At 39.4% G+C, this 25,119-nt stretch overlaps 1 protein-coding gene across 1 annotated transcript in view; it reads left to right on the plus strand.

Annotated features, from left to right (window-relative positions):
- Window positions 1–18,811, plus strand: part of CLASP (CLIP-associated protein) — a 79,687-nt gene extending 60,876 nt beyond the window's left edge. The window contains exons 12-22 of the mRNA XM_087680209.1: window positions 5,706–5,804; window positions 5,897–6,236; window positions 12,892–14,822; window positions 14,949–15,050; window positions 16,665–16,769; window positions 16,886–16,960; window positions 17,050–17,118; window positions 17,208–17,276; window positions 17,891–17,992; window positions 18,100–18,222; window positions 18,302–18,811. Of these exons, the coding sequence (XP_087536335.1) occupies window positions 5,706–5,804; window positions 5,897–6,236; window positions 12,892–14,822; window positions 14,949–15,050; window positions 16,665–16,769; window positions 16,886–16,960; window positions 17,050–17,118; window positions 17,208–17,276; window positions 17,891–17,992; window positions 18,100–18,222; window positions 18,302–18,340 (3,054 nt within the window). The 3' untranslated portion in view covers window positions 18,341–18,811. The remainder of the gene's footprint in view (window positions 1–5,705; window positions 5,805–5,896; window positions 6,237–12,891; window positions 14,823–14,948; window positions 15,051–16,664; window positions 16,770–16,885; window positions 16,961–17,049; window positions 17,119–17,207; window positions 17,277–17,890; window positions 17,993–18,099; window positions 18,223–18,301) is intronic.
- Window positions 18,812–25,119: the final 6,308 nt, after the last annotated feature.

The raw sequence follows: 25,119 nt of genomic DNA on the forward strand, positions 1-25,119 counted from the left end.
AGGATGATACAGCTGCTAGTGCTATGAAGGGCATACCTTATGCATCAACTTGTGGATCTTTGATGTATACCATGGTTGCAACTCGCCTTGACATTGCTCATGTAGTGGGAGTTGTTAGTAGATTCATGTCTAACCATGGCAAGCCACATTGGGAAGCAAGGAAATGTATCTTCAGATACGTAAAAGATATACAAGAGAAGTGTATATGCTATGGAATGGGTACACTAGAGTTATAGGGATTTTGTGATTCGGACATGGTAGGAGATCTTGACACTAGAAAATGTACCAATGGATATGTCTTTACATTGGTTGGGGTTGGGCTATCTCTTTGTGTTCAAGGTTGCAGAAAATTGTGGCACTGAGTACTACATAGGTTGAATATATTTCAGCCACCGAAGCTTCTAAGGTAGCTATTTGGCTTGGCCGTTTGGTCAAGGATTTTGGTGTTTTTTCACGTACTCCATTGCTTGGTTGTGATAGCCAGAGTGCAGTATGTCTGGCTAAGAATGCCATGTTTCATGCACATACCAAACACATAGATGTTCGGTACAACTTTATTCGACAGGTCTTGGATAATGGTCTAGTCATGCTAACTAAGGTCAAAACTCAAGATAACCTTGCAGATGTTCTCACTAAGAGTCTTGTAAAGGCTCAACATGAGCATTGCATTTATTTAGTGGGAGTTGGTTAGCATAAAAGTATCACTTTGGGCCTTTAAGTGGGAGGTTGTTCCTTCGCCTTTGTATATAAAGAAATATGGAACCATGATGTGAAGTGGTAAGGAAGTGTGAATATGGAAAAGAGAATGAGAATGTGCTAGGAGCGGAGATAAAAGGTCCAACTCCGAGTGTAGTAGAGGCAGATATGAAATGTATGTTGAGGTTTTGAAATGAGTGTGATATGGTTTGAAGAGAAGGGGATGGGATGGGAGAGAGAATAAGAGTAATTGACTTGCTCAAATGAAACAAAAGATGTAGGCATACCTAATGATAAATGTTGCTTCTTGAACCCCCTTTAATAAGATTTACATACATTTGACCATTCGGATCTTGCACACCAAAAGGCAAAAAAGGAGAGGGTTTTGATTCAAACGACTCAAAAGAGTTGTATAAAACTTAACGCAAGGCTTGGCCTAAGTGATGAAGATGGATCGCCATTAGTTGTGCCAAATGTTGTATTTCCTCCATGATTAGAAAGTTGGCCAACCTCAACAGCTGGTCTGGAAGGAGTAGCAAAACTGGAAGAAGGGATGTCTTCTGGTCCATACTCGTTGCATAGGTACTCCTCAAACTCCTCGATGAGGTTAATAAAATTTGAAATATATGGCATGGATGTAAAGATAGGCGGTGATGGTGAGGGTGAATGTGAAGTATTGTCTTCCTCGCTGAGTCTAAAATGCCTTCTCAAGGCCTCTATTGATAGAGAAGCCTGATAAGACATCACGAGGTCGTGAGAAAAAGGTGTCTATGACATTGTGATTTGGTTACAAGTCATATTGTGTGCCTCATGCAAAGACTAGCACTCCACAATATCCGCAGGATGCTCTTTATAAGAGCACCAACTTTGATATCATGTGAAGAAGACTGTGGAGTCATTGCTAGGGTTTGCTTTGAGGAAATACAGAGTGTATGACCATGACAAAAACACAAGGAGACAGACAAAAACACAAAAAGCAAAACTCAAACCCTAAACACAAAACTCAAAACTTAACATAGAAACTTAAACACAAACAGAAGAAGGGAGAGAGAACACAACTTTGAAGTGAATGAATGTAAGACCATGCAGGGTGCCCAAGGGCAGAGTAGTGTGCCCGAGAGTGACATCCACCGGAGACGGATCCCAAGTTTATGACCACCAGTTGGAGTGTCAGAAGAAGAGGATGCTGTAAATGCAAGTGTCAACTGATATTGAACTCCTAAACACAAGTAGAGGGAGTGTGAAAATGGACCCTCCCAAATTAGGGTTTCACTGAACTCTCTCGAACCGTGTCTCGTTTTAGGATTTTCATTCAATTGAGCTTGTTTTGGAAGTGTTTAAGTGGCTAATCAGTATGGAATGCATTTCTTAGCTCAACAGTTGCTCCATGCAAGGAAACCCCTCAAAAACATCGTAGATGAGATTCTCCACCAAGATGAGAGGGAGATCCATAAGAGGAGGAAGTGGCATATTGGCACCAACTCCTATGCCTACTAATGAGAAAGCATCGAATGTGAATATATCTTCAATGGATGCGAGCAACCTCTACCATTGGTGGTGGGGGCTCCACATCCGCATTCGGCTCCAACAAAAGACAGAGTGGAGACTTATGCGGCAATAGAGAGACAATCCTCTCTCTCTCTCTCTCTCAAGCTCTTGGTCTTGTACATGGATTGGTTGTCTCTCTTAGAGAAAGGCGACGACTTGTAGACATTGAAATTGCACGCACAGTGATTAAGTGCAATCTTGCATTCTATGTCCTAATGCAAGAGCAATGGAAGAAGATGGTAAAAGCCATTGTCAATGTGGGTCCATGTGAAGGATGGGCCGGTGTCACATTCAATGACATGAGGACGAAAGTGGGTCCATATGAAGGATGGGCCGGTGTCACATACAATGACATGAGGACGAAAAAGATTGATGAAGAGGAGAGGATTGATAGAGCCCTTGATCCTATTAGGACTGCATGCATAAAATATGGTTGCTCCATTCTCACCGATGGATGGAGTGATTCTAAGAAACGAGGCATCATCAGTATACTCATCTCATGTCCACTTGGCACTTACTTTTTGTGGGCCAGAGATACCGGCAAGAGGGGAAGGAAAACGATGGGCGCCCACTATTACATTAGGCAAGTTATCGTTGAGGTATACTTTGCATTTTAAATTTGTTTCACTTTCTTTTATTATAATTTATGCATAACTATCTATCTCCCTATTCTCTCTAAGATCTATCTCGATTCTCTATTTTTCCCCCAACCCCCATCTCTCTTCATTCTTGAATCTTGAAAGTTGAAACTTGAAAGGCTCAACTCTCTCTAATCCCCAAGTATTGTTACTTGTGACAATGCATCGAATTGTCGGTGCATGGGGTGTTTGCTTGAGGCCGAGTTTCCCACGATTGTGTAGACTCTATACCTCCACAATTCTCAGAATGGCAGATGATAGTTTGAGACAGCCGGAAGGCTGCATTACTAAGGTCCATGTCACTGTTGCAAATGTAGAATGCCTGTTGGACTTTAGGGTGATTCGTTTTGCAAGGCATCCAAGTTACCAAGTATTACTCGGACGACCTTGGATCTTGCAAGCGGATTGCCAAGTAGATATACCTGCCGGTCGACTAATATTCGGCAGAGGTGCCCAGCGTGTGGTGGTTGATGCTTATCCTGAGTCCCCGCAGAGTGAGAGAGCTCCTCTATCTTCTACAGAATTGGAGACATTAGAAGATTTATCTGCCAATGAGATATTTCATCGAGTGTGTCCAAGTCATTGGGAAGCTCAAGTGGGTGAAAAGGATGGTTCGCAAAGCTACATCAATTGTCACCTTCTTCATGGTAAAGGTAAAGGTGCTTGCAATGTATCATGAGCATAGCACACTCTAGTTGAAGAAGTCTTCTTCGACTTGGTTTGCTTACATGTGGTTATTGTTGGAGTGCCTTTATGAGGTGCGGATAGTGGTGTCCACTTTATGAAATGAGTGGGATGAGCAAGAGATAGAGGAAAGCTAAAGCCATGCAACGCTTGTGCCTTAATGAGCAATTTTAGCGAAAAGTCTGTGTTGTTATTGTCATGACTCTCTTTTATAGTGTGTTACGCATGACTGATTGTGAGGGGTCCACCATGGGTCTTCTTGTTCACTTCTTTAGAGTGGCATTGGTGGAAGCATGTGCTTGTACAATGATCATAGAGACACAATGTGCACATGTTCGAGAGATAGTAGAGAGGAGATGGGTATGGATGTATAAGCCCATCCATGGTTGGCGGTCATGGATGATAGAGAGCTTCGTTCGGATCAGCTTGCTTATGTAATTCATGTGGTCTCTGTGGATGACCACAATGTAGTGCTGGAGGAGCTAGGATACTATGCATATTAGAGAGAGTATGTGGCTTTTGCTTCTCCCACTTGTTGGAGGAGAGAGTCACCTCTGAAGCCTTTATTTTGATGGTAAAACTTTGGATATGCATTGAAGATCCTTTAGTCCTTAGCCATGAGGGTCCTCGCCAAGGATTGCTCCTCGAGTGCATGTGAGAGAAACTAGAGTGCCTATTCTCTTATTCACACAAAGATTCGCAATTGGCTTAGCACACAATAGTTAGAGCGGCTAGTCTATTGCACCACTAACTTACGCATGATGAGGGCTATGATGAGCGTGGATAGTATAAAGCAAGTAAACATATTGTGTCTCATGATGATATCCCCCCCTTGCCTACACAGCCATCACCTAAGGAGCCATCATTTGATTATGATAGTAACCTCATCAGTTAGGATGAGTATAAGAGTGTCTCATCATTCGATGTCGAGGAGTCATCTTCAAACTTTCTTGATGAGCACTCAGATGGTTTTGACGATGATGATAGTGATACCTCATCATAGATTCATAGGTCTCTCTCTTTTTTGTATCTACTATCATTATATCCACATGCATGATGCCACTACGATGCATCATCCATGGATGATGTATGTACTAGACTGTAGTTGTATCACATGTTGTGCACAACCCATGCAACCACGATGGCCACCCTCATGTGTTCATCTTATTTTGTAATGAAATGGCTATTTCCACTTTAAACATGTGTTTAATCATTTGATGATTTATTTTTTTAAATCCTGTTACTTTTTTTTCATACTAATATCATACCATACCATATCGTACCTTTCATACGTGACAATTATGATCCTTAAGAGTCCCATTTCCTTTGTTTTTATGTAGGAGGAATGTGGGCAGCAGCAGGGGCAGCTTGCTGACCTCTAGCCCCTCTTTGAGGCTACTTAGGTGCAAATCCTTATGGTCTAGCTTAATCGCTAGTCACAAAATCCCAAAGACACTTAGCAACAAGTAGATTGCGCGCCATGAAACTCCACAAGGAGTAGTTGGTGCCGTCCAATTTATCCTCTTGAGTGAGGACACCCAAAATGTTGCTACGGTCACTATGTCTTTGTTGAGCCTTTGCTGCAATTAAGTTCACAAACTGCAATTTTACGACAATAGGAGTATGGGCAAGAGCCATTTAGTGGCTGTAATTTGTCTTTAGGAGCTGAAATGTTAAGGCTGAGGTGATTTAGATCAACTTCCACATTTCAAATGACACATTTAAGGCTTCTTATCTCACTTTCCAAGTTCTTTAATACCAAATCTTTTCTCACTTGAAGTTGTGACATTTCTTGACACACACCATTTTTGGCCCTGTTTACAGAAAAGATACGACCGTTTTAAGGAATGGATGGTATTCACAGTTTGTGTGACTTTATCTTCATATACCTGTTACTTCATATCTTAACTTTTAAGTCACAACAGTGCTTTAAAGTACAACTGTTTAAATTGCCAATTCCTAAATTGTTGACTTAGAGGACCACACAGACTGATTAGATACTCCCAACCTGGTTTTCCATCTCCATAAACTGGGGATGGAAAGGTTTAAGTGAGCATTGCAGATTTGAATTGCATTATGATTAGTTTATTCTGAATTACTTGCCCGTGAAGTCACAAACAATTATCGATTTTCCCACAGGTCCGCTCCACAGCAAGAATGTGTTATCGTGTTTTTGCCAAGTGCTGGCCTGATAGAGCTCGTCGACTGTTTGCAAGCTTTGATCCTGTTATTCAGAGAGTAAGTATATGCAATATATTATTTATGAGTACTGTCTTTGCTCCCTTGAGTGAGTTTACAATAACTGGGATATTTGTCATTTATGCCTTCAGCTAATAAATGAAGAGGAGGGTGGCCTCCATAAAAGGTATGCATCTCCCTCCATCCGTGATCGCAATCCACCCCAGCTACGACATGCCAGCACAATTTCTGCAGGGACTCAGTCTGCTTCAGCGGGGAGCCAATTGGTTTCATTTGGGACAACACCTATTGTTGCTATGGATCGAACTGGGAATCTGCTTGCGAATCAAAAGGCACCATCTGAAAGAAGCCTGGAGAGTGTGTTGCAGGCAAGTCAACAGCAGGTCACTGCTATTGAGACAATGCTTAAGGGTATGGACATGCTGGAAAAAGGGGACCCATCATCAACACGCTCAAATGGAAAAGATCAAGGTGATGGCTGTGACATTGAATGAATTACTCTTGTGGACTTTGAACATTTGAGTGATATTATACATCAATTTGCATGACAGTGTTCATTTATAATGCTCAACATTGTGAACCTTACAGAGAAAGAGGGAATATGCAGATCAAATGTTTGAGCACTTGAAATGTGAGCTTTAGTAAATCTTATAGACCTTGATTTGTAGTTAGGTGAGTCAAAAAACCATTGTTAACATTGTGGTAAGCCCTTCCTGTTTATGAATTCAAATCATACTCCTTACAAAGCAAGGGACACTTCAAAACTGTATATGTACCTTAAGGTGTCTTCTTTTCCTTCCATATCCCTGGATGGGCACAGTGAAAGTGGCCTACATTATGAGTGTTGATAACTTCATGGCAAAGGAAGATGTTATCCTGCTTCTCAAACGTTAACAAAATATGCTGTTTAATGTTTCAAAAACATAGACTTGTGCTTTAACAAGACTTGGATGGGCACACTTAATGTGGTCAACAATATGAGTGTTTGTAACTTGGTGGCAAAGGAAGATGTTATCTTGCTTCTCAAAAGCTGTTAACAGAATATGCTGTTTTATGTTTAAAAGGCATATGTTGGGAATAAAGGCCTCGTGCCTTCAAATGTGCTTGGGTGTGAACACACCCTTAGCACTTGTACTTACACATATATATCTATCTTAAAACCTAAAGGTACACACTCGTCATTGTACCTACAAACGTGCTCACTCTGTCTCTCTGCGCATAAAGACTGACTGTCTCAATCTTTGTGCCTAACCCATCACTACAAACTGGTATCAGAGTGTAAGGTGCAGACAGCTGGTGTGCAGACAGCTGGAATTCGTGTCGAGCAGGGAATCGGCTGGAGTTCCTGACCAAACTGGAGTTGGGTTCAACAAACTGCTGACCAGCAGGACCAGGGTGGTCCAGCGGGCGTGCAGTAGGTGCAACGACCAGTGGATAGCAGGCAACGAGGACCAGCGGGCAAGGAATAGTGGGCAGCGGGCGTGCAACGGGCAGCGGGTAGCGCGCAGCCTGCAACAAGGACCAGACAACACGGGCAGGACCAGGCGACTGATCCAGCGTGGACCAGCAGGCACCAGCGCGACTTCACAGGTGACCAGGCGGCGATCTGCACAGCACGGGTCAACGGACCCCCCCCCCCCCCCCCCCCCCCCCCCCCCCCCCACGTTCCTTTTTTTTTTCTTTTTTTTAAAAAGAAAAATCAGCTTCTACCTCTTTCCTGATAGGGTCAGACCTGTGTAAAATTGAGCCAGAAATTTGGGGCTTTTCCTGAATTTGGGGATCTTAATGCAGAATTTGACAATCTGACTTAGAAATTGCAAAATCGTGCGCATTTGCTCGGGAATTTTGGTGCTTTTTCACATTTTAGTGACATTCCTTCAATTTCACTGAAATTAGTGCACGCAAGTCTTGGAAAATTTGGGGATTTGTCCAGATTTGGTGCGAGCAAGATGCAACAGCAATATTTGTCTCAGAAATTGCAGGAATTTGTGACATTTTGTCCCCGATATTTGGGGCTTTTCATGTACATGCACAAATTAGGCTGAAATTTACCCAATTTCTTGACATTGATGCACATTGGACCTTGTGCGATTTGGGGCTTATGCAATTTGGGCAAAATCTGTGCAGCATTTGGTCATTTTATGTACATGTAGGTTGAATTCCACGCAATTTGGACATCAACACTTAGTAAATTTTGGGGGTTTTGCTGAAATTGCTATATTTTGGCAAAATTGGCCTATTTTATGCATGAGAGAGAAAATACAAATGTGTGGTTGATGCTTTGAGCACAAAAAATTTGGGGCTTTTGATCGTTCGTGTCAAATTTTATGCCCGTGGGTACATGTACAGCAGAAATTGCAGCTAAATTTTGGGATTTCTCATGTAATGTGATGTATATGCCCTTGGAACAGCTGTAATCAGTTGTGGAATGCTATAGCACATGGTTTGGTGCTTCTGAAAATTTAATTACAGATCTGAAATCTGTTCTTCTACGTGGTTATTTATTGCTGGTTGGTACTTGTTTGTACCTTGGTCACTTGGGTGATAATTTTGGGCCTGCATTTACTGTTTTTTGGTCACATTTGGGCTGAAAATCATGGCTGGCAGCAGTGATAGCAGTAATCTCATGCACATAAAGAAGCTTGAAGGAGCACATAACTTTGCAGTTTGGCAAAAACAATGCTACAATATCCTATTGCAAAAGAAGTAAGCAAAGTCGATCAAAACACAAAGGGCAAAGCCCGCAGATATGGAATAATAGGACGATTGGGATGAATTAAATGAGCTTGTGCGCTCAACCATCGAGCTATCGAGCAGTGATAGCAGTAATCTCATGCACATAAAGAAGCTTGAAGGAGCACATAACTTTGCAGTTTGGCAAAAACAGTGCTACAATATCTTGTTGCAAAAGAAGTAGGCAAAGCCGATCAAAACACAAGGGGCAAAGCCCACAGATATGGAACAAGACGATTGGGTTGAATTAAATGAGCTTGTGCGCTCAACCATTGAGCTATCGATTTTTTATGCCTTGTTTAACATTGAAGGTTTGGATTCTGCATATGCTATTTGAACTAGACTGGAAGAACTGTATGTATAGAAGAGTGCTGCAAGCAAAGTATATTAGCTGAAAAAGCTTATGGATTTGCGTATAAAAGAGGGTTTAGCAATGTCTACTCACTTAAGTGAGTTTAACTCCATTTTCAGGACTAGACTGGAAGAACTGTATATATAAAAGAGTACTGCAAGTGAAGTGTATTGGCTGAAAAAGCTTATGGATTTGCGTATGAAAGAGGGTTCAGCAATGTCTACTCACTTGAGTGAGTTTAACTTCATTTTCAACCAGCTGGTTGCCTTGAAGTTCATGATTGATAAGGAATTTAAGGCTATTTTTTTTCCTTGCACTCTATTAGAGAGTTGGGATACATTTAGGACAGCTATGAGCAATTCTAATGTGATCCTTTTATATGATGATGTAGAGAGTGCTCTACTCATGAAAGAAATGAATTAGCAAAACATTGCATCCAGTAAGTCTTCCAGTGTTTTACATACTAGGGGCAAATCATAGCAGAAAGGCAAATATAATAGCAAGGGACGTAGTAAATCACGTAGCAAAGATGTTGAATGTCATCTTTGTGGCAAGAAGGGTCACTTTAAACGTGACTGCTACAAATGGAAGAAAGAGAAAGGAAAAGGCAAGAAGACAGATGATAGCAAGGAAGAGAAAAACGACAATCAGTCTAAGAAAAGCAATGTAAAAATTGAAGCAATGAATGTAGTCACTCATGACAGTGATAGTAGGAGTGACGTATTCTTTGTCTCTTCACACTTTGGTGCACATGCTTTACTTGCAGATACAAATGATGACATGCATACTTGGAATACAGGTCTTTGGGGGGAGTGGAGTTTCCCACGAAGTGTGGTCGGGCAAGCCACCTTCATATGCTCATTTGAAAGTGTTTGGCTGCAAGGCTTTTGTGCACATTCGTAAAGAAAAATGCAGCAAACTTGAGCCAAAGTCCTATAAATGCATTTTCCTAGGATATAGTGACGAGAGTGAAAGGAGGTATAAATTATGGCATCCCGAGAAAAGGAAAGTAGTAGGAAGCAATGATGTTACCTTGCAGGAAGATCACGTGCATAATCAGCCCAAAAGAACTGAGGAGGTTTATAGGGTTATATTCTGGGAAGAAATATCTTTTGGACAGCAAAATGTGTCCGTTGTACAGTAGCAAATACCTGTTGTAAATGAACCTTTAAATGCAGAAAATGATGTTGGAAATGATTAGCTAGCTATTGTCCATGATAGTGAGTCACTACATGTGCAGAAACAGCCAAGATAGCAAGCTGTTAATGCTAATTTGTAGGTTGAAATGCCATGACAGCAAGCTGAAAATGCTCAACAGTCAACAAACAATGATCATTGGGTTAGGAGATCGTCTAGGGCTACTAGACAACTTGACAGATATATTCTTGGTGCAAATTATGTGGTTGATTATGTCATGTTGACAGATTGTGGTGAACCGTCTTGCTTCAAGGAAGCAATGGACAGACAAGACAGCAAGTAATGGTATAAAACCATGTTGTCAAACATAGAATCTGTTGAGAAAAATGGCACTTGGGACTTGGTGCAATTGCCTAAAAGTTAGAAAACACTTTCATGCAAATGGGTTTACAAGATGAAGGTCACTTCTGGTTCCTCACCTTAAGTACAAAGCAAGATTGGTTGCAAAGGGGTACAAGCAGAAGCATGGAATTGACTTTAATGAGATTTTCCCTCTTGTAGTCAAGATGATTACATTGAGAACCATTTTGCGCTTGGTTACAATTGAAGATATGGAACTCGTACAGATGGATGTAAAGAGTGTATTTTTACATAATGATCTGTATGAAGACATATATATGCAATAGCTTGAAGGGTTTGTGGAAAAAGGGAAAGAAAAGATGGTATGTAAACTCAAAAAGAGCTTATATGGGTTGAAACAAGCACCAAGAGAATGGTATCATAAGTTTGATGCATTCATGCAATCCCAAGGCTTTCATAGAAGTCAAGTGGATCATTGCTTGTACACCAAGAAGGCAACAGATGGCAACCTGATTATCTTGGTTTTGTATGTTGATGACATGCTAATTGCTGGCAAGGATACTCATGCCTTGGACTCATTGAAGCAAAGTCTTCATGGCAGCTTTGATATAAAAGATCTTGGTGATGCAAATCACAGTAGAGGGGTTTGCTCTTTGCCGACAGATGATGGGAGTTGGATAGATATATGCATTTCAGCTTTGTACATACTAGACTCAGCTGATTCTTTTCTCCTCTTAAGGCACATTGCCTTTAGGTGGAAGGCTGTTGGGAATAAAGGCCTCGTGCCTTTAAATGTGCTCAAGTGTGAACACACCCTCAGCACTGGTACTTACACATATATATATATCTAAAAACCTAAAGGTACACACTTGTCATTGTACCTACAAACGTGCTCACTATCTGCTATTGCTCTCTCTCACACTTTGTCTCTCTGCACGTAAAGACTGACTGTCTCGATCTTTGTGCCTAACCGTCACTACAGCATAAACCTGTGGTTTAACAAGACCTGGACATGGTCTGAGATTTCCTAACTGATCTTGCAGCTTGGGCAATAATTGGGGGGCTTTTTTAAGTGAGCACGCCCATAAAACAATTAGGTGCATTTGCCTGTACAGCACAAGAGTCAAACGCTTGTTCTTCTTCTCATATGAAAAGGCCTCGTAATGCAACTGGCAACCAGTCATGGATATTACACCGATCCTGCTTAGAGAGTGTTGGCATATCTGGAGTTGCATTGAGGGAAGGGATGCCCATATAGGTGAATGGCTTTATATAAGATAAGAAAAGGAAAGGAAGCAGTGTTTTGTGTCCAAATTGTATGTAGTTGCATTCTATGTCATTGCATTGTCAATACCTCAATACCACTACATATTGATTGTGCCCTCAAGTAGATCCATTAACTCTTGATTTAAGGTGTTGAGAGGATGATTGTGCTTTGAACTGCCTGATATCAAAATTCTTTTTAGTTTTCTGTTGAGACGCCGAACTCCATGAAACACGTTTCGGTGGCCTTGTGTGTCCGTTTGCATTACTTGCTTGACACTCAAATTCAGCACCCCTGTCATTGAGATGCAGATTCTTTAGTGTACTGCTGTGTGTCCATGCTGCACTTGAGAAACTCATGATCTTTAATATCCTAAAAGAATTCACATATAGGTAGTGACCTGTGGTGAAATGTCCTGTAGTGGCCTCTTGAGACATGTTCCAGTTGAGTCTCATGACAAACTGTGCATATGTCATTAAAAACTCTGGCTGAAGGGGAAATGAAACAAGATGATGGAAAATAGTAAATAATAAACTGCAAGAAGCCAAGCTTACATCTGAGAGAGAGAGAGAGAGATCTGATGGCAGCCAGCTTGTTTATTGTTTTTGGCTCTTGCTTTTCCTTGTAGTACCTAAGCCTTTGAGGAATCACCCCATAGCTTATTTCTTATCTTTGGCTCTCAAACACAGGAAAACAGCAGACTATGAGATGTAATGGGTCTCTCCAACACAATAAGGTACCTTGGGTAAAGTCGTCACAACTAGAACATAAAGTTCTGAGACCTGAGGTTGGGGCTCTCAAACAAGGTGGAAGGCATCATCACATGATTAAAAATTGTATGGCTTTGTGTGCTTCTTTTCAGACTGACAATCAGCACCTTTATTCATTCATAGTATGATGGCTATGCTTTTGTGAGCTGCCTTCATTGTGGAGGGTACAAGAAAGGGACGTTTATAAATGTGAGGAATGTAGTACAGGATTGGTCACTTCCTAGAATGTCAGCTTTGTCTATACTGGTCCCAAGTATCAAACACCTCACTGGTTCTATAGGGGCAAATTTAGGATGTTTGGAAAAGGTGTATGAATGCAGCGAAAATTCCAACTTCTACATGCTGTCGTTACTCTTGAAGAATTAGTTACTCTTGGATATAATTCTTCTTGATTATATAACCTTAGAAGTGTGGTCTATGATATTGCTAGCAGTTTTAGAATTTAACAGAAGTTGAATGTAATCTGCTTTTGTGTTCCGGTTTTCCTCATTTGCTTCATTGCCATTGCAGTAGGTGGAAGTTACAGAAAAATACATGCTTTAGCTCTTGCTTCACGAGGTGGGGTTGATCCTCCTTCTGCCCGTGATCCTCCACATCCTGCATCTACTCCAGCATTAAGCCAAGTTGGTCTTCGAAGTTCTATTCCTGGGGCTTCTCCCAGCTATCTCAGAGGGGTTCAAGTTGGTAGCTCCGTGCTTGCAAATGTAGGGAATTCAACCAGTCTTCATCCTTCGGCATCTACTGAGTTTGTCAAAAGTGCCTTTTCTAGTGGCAATTCTCGTGATGTGACCTCTTCAATGTTACCCATGTACTCTGTGAAAAGAGTGCCTATTAATTCTGACAGGTCAAGTCAGGGTAGCTCAAATGATGAGAGCAATGACACTAAAGCTCTCAGACGAATTCCCAGGTTGGATTCACATTCTGATAAGCTGATGATGGATATTTCCAGCAAAGACTCGCTATACAAAGAAAGCTCTCATAGCTCTATACCAGGTTTCCAAAGGCCACTGTTGAGGACATCAACCAGGTCTTCAGTAAGTAGCCGAAGCAGCATGGAAGATACGCAGCTTCCTTTTGGCGAAGTCTATAATTACATGGATGGCTTGATGTCCTTGAATGATGCTTTAACAGAAGGTCTAAGTGCAAGTGCAGACTGGTCTGCAAGGGTTGCTGCTTTTAATTATTTGAAAAAGTTATTACAGCAAGGCCCTAAGGGAGTTCAAGAAGTGACACAGAGCTTTGAGAAAGTTATGAAGCTTTTCTCTCAACACTTGGATGATCCACACCATAAAGTTGCTCAGGCAGCTTTATCAACTCTTGCTGAGCTAGTACCTACTTGTCGAAAGCCATTTGAGGCATACTTAGAAAGAATTCTTCCTCATGTATTTTCACGCCTGGTAGATCCAAAAGAGTTTATTCGACAGTTAGGAACTTCTGCACTAGAGATTGTGGGTAATCAGTACAGTATTGACTCATTGCTGCCAGCACTGTTAAGATCTCTTGATGAACAAAGGTCCCCTAAAGCAAAGATGGCAGTTATTGAATTTGCAATAGCTGCGTTTGCAAAGCTGGCAATGAATGGTGAAGCAGCAGCTGGTAGCAATTTACTCAAGATGTGGCTAGCCAAGCTCGCACCTCTTGCAAACGACAAGAATGCTAAGTTGAAGGAAACAGCTGTCAGCGGTATTATATCTGTTTACTCTCATTTTGATTCTACTACTGTATTGAATTTTATACTTGGTCTGTCTATTGAAGAGCAAAGCACACTTCGAAGAGCGTTAAAGCAATATACTCCAAGAATAGAGGTAGAGTTGATGAATTTCCTGCAAAATAGGAGCCAGAGATCTAGGTCCAAGTCAATGCATGAGCAACCTGATAATTCTCCTGCATTAGATGATGGGTATGGAGTTTCTCTAGGGAAGACAAATTTCTCTACTGCCAAAAGTCAATCGCTTGGGGGATATTCATCATCTTTAAACAATGACGGCATTCGGAAATGGGGCAGTGGTCAAGCAGAGTCTACTCAATATGGAAGTAGGCTATCAAGTCAAAGTGCTGATGACATCCACGGTGTGTATTACCAAAATTATGAACCTTCAAATAATCTACATGATTCTTCTATACCCACAAGGAACAAGGATGCAAGAAATGGTTTGGATGAAAGTCCAGATGGTGGCCTGAAGAATTGGTCTGATCGTCCATCAGCTGCTGTTCGTGCAAGCTCTGATACAAAACGTGATTTGGAAAACCCTGTATCTCCAACCTTGGAAACTCATTTATATATGAGTGGCAAGCAACGTGGGACAACTCTTGAAGAAAAATCTGTAACTGAGAGACTATCTGATGGGGAACAGAAAACTGAAAAAGTCAATCAGCCAAAGTCAAGCAAGAAGATTACAGCTGAAGATGCAGTTGCAAATGTACCATCACTGCTGAATCAGGTATGCAGTCATTTGGAAAAACTATCCTTTGAAATTTTCAAGTAGTGGCTTTCACAAACTATATTTTATAGAACCTATAAAGTTAGTGCAGCGTTTCTATTTTCATGACATTTCCTGTGTGTACAGTTGTCCATGGGCAATGACGAGAAATCTGTCGACCAGAAACGTACAGCTCTACATGAGTTCATTCAGATATCAAAAGCTAATCTGAGCTCTATCTGGTCACAGGTTGGATCCAGCTCTTGAATTGGCCATTTTTGTCTCCTAACTGCAGTCAAATGTCTCTAAAATGATGTGATGCTGCCATGTTTTCATGATAATTGTTGGCTCTGTTTGCTAGAGTCTAAAGTAATGCCCAATGCCTTCTCGTTCAGACACTTACTTTTCATGAATCACCAAAATCACAATCGTTGCATTAGTCCACACATTAACAAGTATTAGATTCACCTAGACATCTAGTTGCATGTGAATGCTGTAAAACCAGCAAATGTTCTCTGTGATAGTGAACCTCATTATTAAATGTGATGTTGCTCTTTGGGTCTAAGCTCTACATTTTCATATATTACTTAATTAGGCATTATTCTGCCTATGGAATTAAAACTCTCATGGTCTTAATTTATCCAGTATGCTTTTAAACTTAGTTCCAAACTCAGTGTTTCTCTTCAATCTCATGGAAATAACCAATCTTTGGGAAATGCTACTTGTCGTCGCGATCAGCTACTCGATCTTGAGCTTATAATCAATCTTTCACTGATGCTGCTTGTTTTTGCAGATGACCACTTTATTCTTTAGTAATACCTATGCTGACAACTAGTTAGAACCAAATTATTACTTTATCATAAGCTCATGGTTGAATTTCTGGGGCTGGTCTAGTTCTTGTAGGAAATCAAAGGTGTTATGATTAACCTTTTCTCTTTGATGTACAGTTTATAACAGGTTTTGTAGATGAGAGGGCCAATTATGCATGTTATGATACTCACTTCAGTTCTTTCGCTCATTTGCATAGTAGGCTTCCCTCAAAGCATGACTTAGACTTATTCCAATCTTCATCTAGTGTCAACCATCTTGAGCATATGTTGTGCTTGATGTTCTCTGACGAAATGTGATAAAAGTGATTAAGGCTTAAGTGCTTCACCATATCATCTTGCATGCCACATCTCAAGCACGAACGATCTGTTTAAAATGATTGAGATTTTTGACAACATTCATATCAATTGAGTTGAGTGCTTTAGTTGACAACAAATTTATGGCTTCCTATTTAATGTGAAGCATCCTCAGTTTCAAGATTATGGAGTCTTGACAAATGCATTTGAACTACTGCATGTGTCTAAGCTGTCTGACATATACCCAGTGAATGGGCCAAAGTGGCTAAATCACAGGATGTGGCATGTCTTGTAGCACTTCGAATGCTGCATGAACAACTCTGTTATTTCAAATAGTGTACAGAAGCCTATGTTTTGATGTTCTGTCTTGAGAACAAGAGTTTAGCTTGAGCATGTTTGTTGTTGTTTCTGTGATAAGATAGCAGTTTGCTAGATTGCAATGATCTATATTAAGTAAGTTAATGGTTCATCAGATTTGCTTTGAGGATGCAGGTTTTCCGTGTGCAGAGGTTTTAGACAGATTAAAAGGATTTATTGCTTTGCCTGATTGTTTGTGAAGCATGTGCCCAAATGCTTTTCTTTTTTGCCCCCACAAGTTACTCTAAATGTTTGGTGGTTTTTTCTGTGTGTGTATAATATCAGTTGAGTTAGGTTTTATCAGTTGTCTGCAGTAAAAAAATAATTGCAGTGATTAAACCTTCACGAGTCTAACTCTGCTGTTCAATAATGTGAATTGCAGTATCTTAATCAAATTTTGACAGGCTTGCTTGAGGTTCTTGATGATCCTGATGCTTCAGTTCGGGAACTGGCTTTGTCCACTATACTTGAGATGTTGAGCAACCAGGTTGGTTGTGTACATCATTAATAGTATTTTACAAGATGATATACTTACATGAATTGTGCATATGCTAAAGCGTGCATATATTGATTGCTTTATTTCATTGAATGTGACATTTTCAGAAAGACATGTTGGAAGATTCATTGGAAATGCTGCTTGAAAAACTGATCCATAGTACCCGTGATCTTGTTGCTAAGGTATATGAAACATTATTGACCTTATCTGTATGCAGGGTTTGTTTGTTGTTGATATTGCATTTGTTCATGGTTTTTTATGTTTATGACAGGTGTCAAGTGCTGCTGATCGCTGCCTATCAATGGTGTTAACTCAATATGATCCATTTCGATGCCTTTCGGTTGGTTATTTCTGTATTTGTACATGGTATTATGGTCTTAATGCATGCTCACTTGGAACTAGTCGTGGTAATATACGTCCTATGTGCAGGTAGTCGTTCCCCTTCTGACAAGTGAGGATGAGAAGACACTAGTTACATGCATAAACTGCCTTACAAAGGTGGTGTTTCAGCATATTCTGTTTTTCATTATCAAGATGTCTTTTATTTATGAATATATGTTCCCCCTCTCTCTGTGGCGTGCAGTGTTATCTTGTTTGTGTGCCTATTTCCTGGAGAGTGGACCCCACACCAAACCCTGCTGTGCCTATATGTGTTTTGCATTTTTGGGTTTTTTTGTGTGTCTACTTGATCCCTTAATTTGGGAATCACAAATGCAGCCTAGAAAACAGATATTCTCATAAATTTAGAGCATTGTGGGTTGCAGTAATCAAGGTTTACTGCACATAGCTTATGTTTACAGATTACAATGGGTCATAGAGCTGGTCGCATTATTGTTTCGGATATGAGTCAAAGCCTGTCCAAACTTGTGGTAGGATTGTTATGGAGTCCACAAAAGCTAACACTTGCCACTGTTTTCTAATGTATCAAGCCGCTGTTTGAATGTGTGTGATTCTATGAGTTGATCTACATCACTGCTAGCCCCTACCCCTTTCCACCCCCTCGTGTGAAAATGATTCACTTCAAAAATACTGTCAAAAGATTTGCAAAGAGAAGTACTTCCCACTCAATCACGATTAATAGGCTAGGAATTTTCTGTTTTACATTGTTACAGATTGTTGGTAGACTCCCACCTGAAGACCTTATGGCACAGCTTCCTTCATTTTTACCTGCACTGTTTGATGCATTTGGCAATCAAAGTGCTGATGTCCGGAAGGTGAGTGAATATGGACATTCATAATACATGCTTTCTTTTAGCATAATTCATTCTGTGAACTCTTGTTTTTGACTTGACTGTGGATATTGTCTTTATTTTACATGCAGACAGTTGTGTTTTGCCTCGTAGACATTTATATAGTCCTTGGAAAAGCATTTTTACCTTACTTGGGCAGCCTGAGCAGCACACAATTGCGACTGGTCACTATATATGCCAATCGCATATCGCAGGTATAAGAAGTTGTATGGTAGAAAGGCACACTTCATCTGGGTCTGTGTTTGTTGAATTTAACCCTTTCTTATATAACAGGCCAGGTCTGGCACACCCTTGGACTCAGCTCCAGTTTAGGGTGATAGGAAAAGGTCAACATTGCAGATGTCATGACACTGTTACTGAAGGTGTGCTGCACGCGCTAACTCAACTTACTCTGTAGGTGACAGACCCGTTCACTATTTAGCTCTGAAGCTGTACCCTTCATCTTTTGTAATGTATCCCACGGCAGGAGCAAGTTTACCAAAATATTTTCCTGTAGAGCCCAGGGTCTGTTGTATTTGAGGTTTATCCTTGCAGGTTATAGCTATGTAAATGATTTATACGAGTGATACACTTGACCTTGTACATTTTGTCAATGGGTGCACAATGCAGTTTCTCATTTTTGTGCCCTTTGTATTCCATCATTGATCCTCATCAGAACTGAGACAAGAGTTTATTTTATTTGAGGGATGTGAATATACAACCCAGTTTTGGCTGTGAAGTGGTTTCCCTTTGTAACATCCTTGATTGGTATAAAAAGAGAGTTATATTCAAGCATTGGAGAAATTATGTTGATTGACTCTCTTTGTAGTGCTGAGATTCTGAACCTTCTCGTACTTCCAAGGAGCTTGGTGAAGGAGTTGCTAACTTTGCAGGCTACATTTATGGATGAATAGAAATGCCACAAAATGGAAGCAATGTCTAATTATGTAGTTTGAGGTGCAAGAAGAGCATTCACTTGTTAGGAGACCTTGTGTATTTTGTTTTCCGCACTAAGGGTGCTTGCCACTGGCAGTTAACAAGTTGGCCCAAATTGTTCAAGGGGGGCTTGCCACTAGCAGTTAATAAATTAGCCCAAACTGTCCAAACAAGAAATCTTGGCCTTCTATATTTTGATATTCATTAGAATCTAGTGGGCTCATACATTCAAATGCTATGGGACACCTCCAAAATGTCGGAGTCCTCTACAGCTCAATTTAGGAGTAAAGGAATATGCCATCACAATAGGAATTCACAACAAGAAAGCATGACCTTTTGTGTTTTGATATTCATTAGAATCCAACGGGTTGATAGATGTGAACGTCCAGGGACGCTTCCAAAATGTCCAAACCTGCTACAACTCAATTGAGGAATAAAGGAAGATGTCATCACAATAGGAATGCACTATGTTTCTTGGAAAACTTTATGCCACATTGAAAGGGATGTAATATCACAATGCTCTATATTACATGGTCCCTCCTGATGTAAACTCTACATCCATTGTGGTGTGCTCCCTTGTTTTCGATGGAGAATTAATTTCAAGTGCTTTTATGTATTGTGCTTCCAAACTTGGCTTTAAGGGTGCATGAGAAACTGACAAAGGCATTGTAGACATCTCTATTGATAGTGGTGATCAAATGAGGTTTGATTTCTCTTAGCTCCTTGTATATTTCATTATTTTGCATTTTTAGTTGCTTTCAACCTTTGTAGTACTAACATAATATATTGTGGTAGGTGTAAGGCCATTGGGTGGCTTTTCAATCTTAGCCCTAAGGGTTCATTAGGGAATTAACTAGGTCTTGTTTGTTGGCCTAGTAGAGAGGGTTTTTCATATGTAAAATTACATCATGTTCCATATTAGGTCAAGCATTAAAAATAATGGGGTAGAGGAGTCAAAATAGTAACACAAGGGGGCAACCATTATAAATTGTACTAAATAAACAACTAGCCAATTTTGCATTCTTCTAATGTATACATTAAGGCTATATTGCTTGAAAAAGTTTAATATTAATGTTTACTATATATAGATTTTGCCTCCTTGATTGTTGTCAATCCCTTATTACATCAATCTAGGGGCCAAAAAAGGTAAAAAGATAAAGTGCACATTCTTTATTGCTCAATGTATGTTTGTTCTCACATCATTGGCGAGAAGAAGGGATTGTCTCCACTAAAAAGTTGCAATAATGTGAAGTAATGAACTTGGTTTGCCTACTCTTTGGAATGAGCTAGCTTTTGGTACCCTCGAAACAAGGTTAAATGGGATTTATTCCCAAAAATGGTACCAAAGAAGGCCATAGAGTGATAATAAACCTTGTAAAAGTCTAGAGAATTTCATATATTTCAAATCATGTTATTCATGTTATACCACAAGTAGCCACAATGATTTTGTGGACACCATTATATCATCTATAAAGCTTGGAAAAACCCATGGATATGAAGAATTAACCACTATTATGGTATGACATGTTTTGTCTAAGTTACTTGGGTATGTTGTGGATAAGATTAAGTCAACCCATGTATATCAACCATTAGCATACTATTATGGTTGGACCTACCTTTTCTTGAGTGTTTTTGGTGCATTGTAAAAATAGGACAATCAAATCACTTTTGCAAAGATAAATCAACGCAAAATGAGGTACATGTTGAATTTGGGAGACTCTTTTGTACTCATGACCACATGTACATTGAGGTTGATCATAAAGGAGGCACATTGACTTGTAAATATTTTAGGAGTAAGGTTGCCAAACTAGGAGTTTTTTCTAAGATAACACATGCACATGTGCACACAATTTTTTATCAAAATTCTCATCTAGAAAAAAGCATAGTAGAATTTTATCTTAGGAAACCTATAGTGAAGTCCCACTCACACTTTAATCAATAGGAGTTCTATTTTATTTGCTCACTTATATGAGATTTACACTACATTTAAATCACCCACATGCACCTTCTTGACCTCTAAGTATGCCTCTCTCTCTCTCTCTCTCTCTCTCTCTCTCTCTCTCTCTCTCTCTCTCTCTCTCTCTCTCTCTCATATTAATGTATGGAATTGTCCATACCCTTGGAGAAGTATAGGCATCACTTTAATGGAAAGTTTGTTGAGTGGGCACATGAGTCACATGTTTAAATTTAGGTGCATCTGGAAGCATGAATAAGTTGGATCCACCTAGGATTTGGTAATGCTTTCACTACCTGTATTAATGTTTATTGATTGTGGCTTACTTTTAAGGGAGATCATATTTCATCGTTGTTCTTTTGAGTGTCTTTGCAATCGCTTCATTGATTGTGCTTTGCTTCTTAAACTAGCTTGGGTGTTGTATTTACACATAAATTGAGTCATCCTAGTCGTGTTTCTCAACCTATCAATCCAAGCAATCATAAGCTTTAGCCCTGCTTCTAGCAAAAAATGTTACACATTTTGTAGGGTTGCATTTTATGGTGGTGAGGGTTGGTTGGCGAGATGGTCTTCGCAAGTCCCAAAATCAGAGCACAAATAAGTTCAAAAAAAGGTTGTGAATATGTAATAGATAAATGTTTGAGTGAAATAGAATTTTTCAAAACATGTGACATGGCCAAATTGGTCAAAATAAATACTAATGTAAAGGATGGTTTCTCGCTCAATATTAAGGGGCAACACAAATCTTTAGTATAAACTAGCATTTGGAAGACTAGGCCACTTCATGACATGCTATTTTACAAATCAATTGAGTTATAAATAGCTCACTGTTGGAGACAGCAGCAAGTGAAGAGGGGAGCAGGTGAGGGCAAGCGGGTAGAGAGAAGAGGGTGTAGCATGCTTAGTGGACACAAAGGGCACATCGTCATAGTTGGTGGATTGAATGGAGAAACAAGGATATTTGGCTCATTACCAAAAGTATATTTGGCCCACTACCAAAAATACAGCTAGAGAGAGTATGAGGATTTTCAAATTTCAAATTTGGTACATTGGGTAAAGCTCAAGAGGCCCTATGGAGGTTTGGGACTTCCCAACTAAAATTATATACAGTATAAAATTGAGACAAAAAGTATTTTTTATGCATGTTTTTCAATTCTTTTATGAGACTTTATTAATCAAACTTTATTTTGTGTAGTAGTGTGTTGGTTAAATAGTTTTAGACCTAACTATTAGGGCTTAATCCTTTCTTACTTCTACATGAGGATACTATTTCACTTTTGATCAGTTTAAAACATTTGGTTTTGTAGTATTTTATCGTAACTTTTCAATTTCATTTTTAAAAAGATTGAATATTTGTCTATATAGTATAGTATCCTAAGTACTTTCCTTATTTCTATCCTACATACTTCCATAAGATTTTTTGTCTAAGTTTAAAATCGCATATTTTGTTGATTGTGATTCAATTTTTATGTTTCCCCATATTTTCCCTTTTTTTTTTTGCTTGAAAATTATCAACGTAGCACTCTTTCAAGTCAATGGATTAATCCAACCCCACATTTTTTAATATTCAACATTTTTTTAAATGTATATTAAGTACATGATCTCTTAGAGCTAGATAATATGCACTTTTGGGCCACTATTATATATGCAATCAAACAACTTGTTACCTGCTTGAATGTTATGACCCAATAATTCAACCACATGTTGCAATACACATTAATTGCTATGTTCATTTTATTAAGGATTTTGACTATCATTTGATCTTAGTAAACTTATAAATCTTTGAAAAAGTTTTAACTTTTTGATTTGTAGTATTGGAAGAATGTTGGTTGTGCATAACAACCAAATAATTATGGTATGCAATTGTGTGATAATAGGGTTTATGAGATGCACAATGGGCTAGTGCATACTTTCTATTATACTAAAATGGTTAGTTACTGTGTGTTGATAATGATGTGTATGAATACACTTAGGACCATTGAGGCACTTTTTCCCTCGTTAGGGAGGGTTTTATCAGTTGGGGGGGTTTTTATCCCCGATGTTGTACATATGCTCATACACTCTAAGATAAACATAGATCTACAAATCTTCTACATTTATACTTCTCAATACACTTTGTGTTGTCAGATCTCAAGTTCCTTCTTTATACTTTATGTTGTGAGCTCTCAAGCTTCTTCTTTCCCAAGCTGCATATGAGCATTCTTACAATCCTAAATTCAACATTGCCATCACAACACGCTTTGACCTCTTGGACAAAATCCTCAAGACCCTTTGCTTTATCTCTTCTGATTAGTCAAGATTTAATGAGTGATTGCAAGTCAACTAATTGCGAGACTACCCTTGGGGCTTGGCATCCCCAATTTTGTAATGCATCCCCAATTTTGTAATTTGAGTGCATTTCGAACTCTATTTACACTACTATGAGAAGTGCTCTATAGGCTATTTTCCCCTTTTGAGCAGAGTTTTGCAAGTAATCATTATTACATGTAATGTATTTTATAGTCTATTTTGTCTATTCTTAGGGCATGTTGGTTTTATGCATATCTTTTTCCCTATACATGCAACTTTCACATCAAATGAAGCCAATGGCCATGGATGATAACAAAAGTGCATTTCATATGTTGGCTATTGACGTGAAGTTGGATGGAACCAACTATCCATTGTAGGCTTATATGATGCTTCATGTATTCATTGGAATGGGTTTTCAAACATTGTGTACAAACATTGTGTAGTAACTTGATGTACGTCATCTTATGGTTATGGAAGCTACAACTGTAGTAGAAACAGGTAACGAAGATGTCGAAGGTTCCAATTCCATTGCAACTAATGTTTGAGCAATGCCACCAACTACTAAGCAATTTTTTTATGATGGTAAATATGCAAAGGCTCATTCCTTGATTGCACTATCTCTTAAATGCACCATGATCCCAAAATGCTCATACAATATAGCTAAAGAGGCATGGGTGTAAGCAACTAGAGAGTGAACATATGAATGAAGGATTCTCTCAGGATAGTTTTTTGATAGAGATCAAAGATCTTAAGGAACGATTGGTTGCCCACAAATGAGTTTTTGCCAAATAAGTCACGTGTAGATTGTCCTCAATGGACTTCTTGATTCTTATCATATTTTTATTTCTACTCTTCGTTTGATGATGGAAGGCAATCACAATTCTTTGTCGTTTGCCAAGTTGGATTTGTTTAGTTATAAGAAGAAAAATCTCAGCAAAAAAGATTCATTTGCATACTATAGATCAAGCATTCAAAAATGCAAAGAAAAGGCTATATGTTATTTTGGAAGTAGAAAATTATGAATGGTGTCCAAAGAAGGCTAATAAGGATGAGAAGGAAAATCACTTGTAAAACTTTAGTAGTATTGCTAAGCAAGAGATCATTAATGACCATCCTAAACTAGAGGTTGTGGATACCTCTCGTTCTAATTCAACATCTGAAAATGTTGTATAGGAGAGAGTGAGCATTTAGTGCAAAGTGCAATTTTGACCCTTTTTTTACATGGTCCTTGCATGTGTGAGTTTAAGTCGTAGGATATCCAGGGATAAAAAAGATTTGTTATCATTTTTTGCAATTTTCAAGATTAACCAATTACCAAATTTATGAATGATAAGTAGTTCATACTATCTCTTGTTGTGAGAAAACTATTACGTCATGTTCACTATATCATGGCTTCTATGTCATTTTGAATTAATGGGTATCACGACCTTGTTGTCTCTTTGAGCATACAAGTGTATGCTTGTGCAAAAGAACTCATGATCATGGACATATAAGCATGAATATGTATGTATAATACCCATGCTAATAAGGATGATTGCCTTGGAAGTGGTGTTATTACCACCCATTGTCAACTCGATGGTGGGAAGATAATTATAATTGTCGTAACCAACCAATGAGGATACCTCTATTCCGGAGGGTCCAAGAGAAAAGCATGGGGAGGCTTCAGTGCTGAATACGGAGGGCTATGCGAGGAGGAAGACACGGCTACGGGTCCCGCGATCCTGCATCGTGATGATGAATTGGGGAGAAGCAATGCTCGCCACCATGTCGTTTAGATCACGAGTCCTCTTCTCTCTGTCTGTCCGATTGATTCAGGAGGGGAAATCTGCGCAGACTGTCGACAGGTCTGGGAGGGTCTGCAATCGCCAAGTGCCAGAATCAAAGTCATGGGGGGGAGGAAATCATTGATGTTATCATGTTGCAAGTGGGATGA

This window comes from Lygodium microphyllum, chromosome 6 (assembly GCF_053477565.2).
Source record: "Lygodium microphyllum isolate KBCC chromosome 6, Lygodium_microphyllum_v1.1.10, whole genome shotgun sequence".
Classification (NCBI taxonomy): Eukaryota; Viridiplantae; Streptophyta; class Polypodiopsida; order Schizaeales; family Lygodiaceae; genus Lygodium; species Lygodium microphyllum.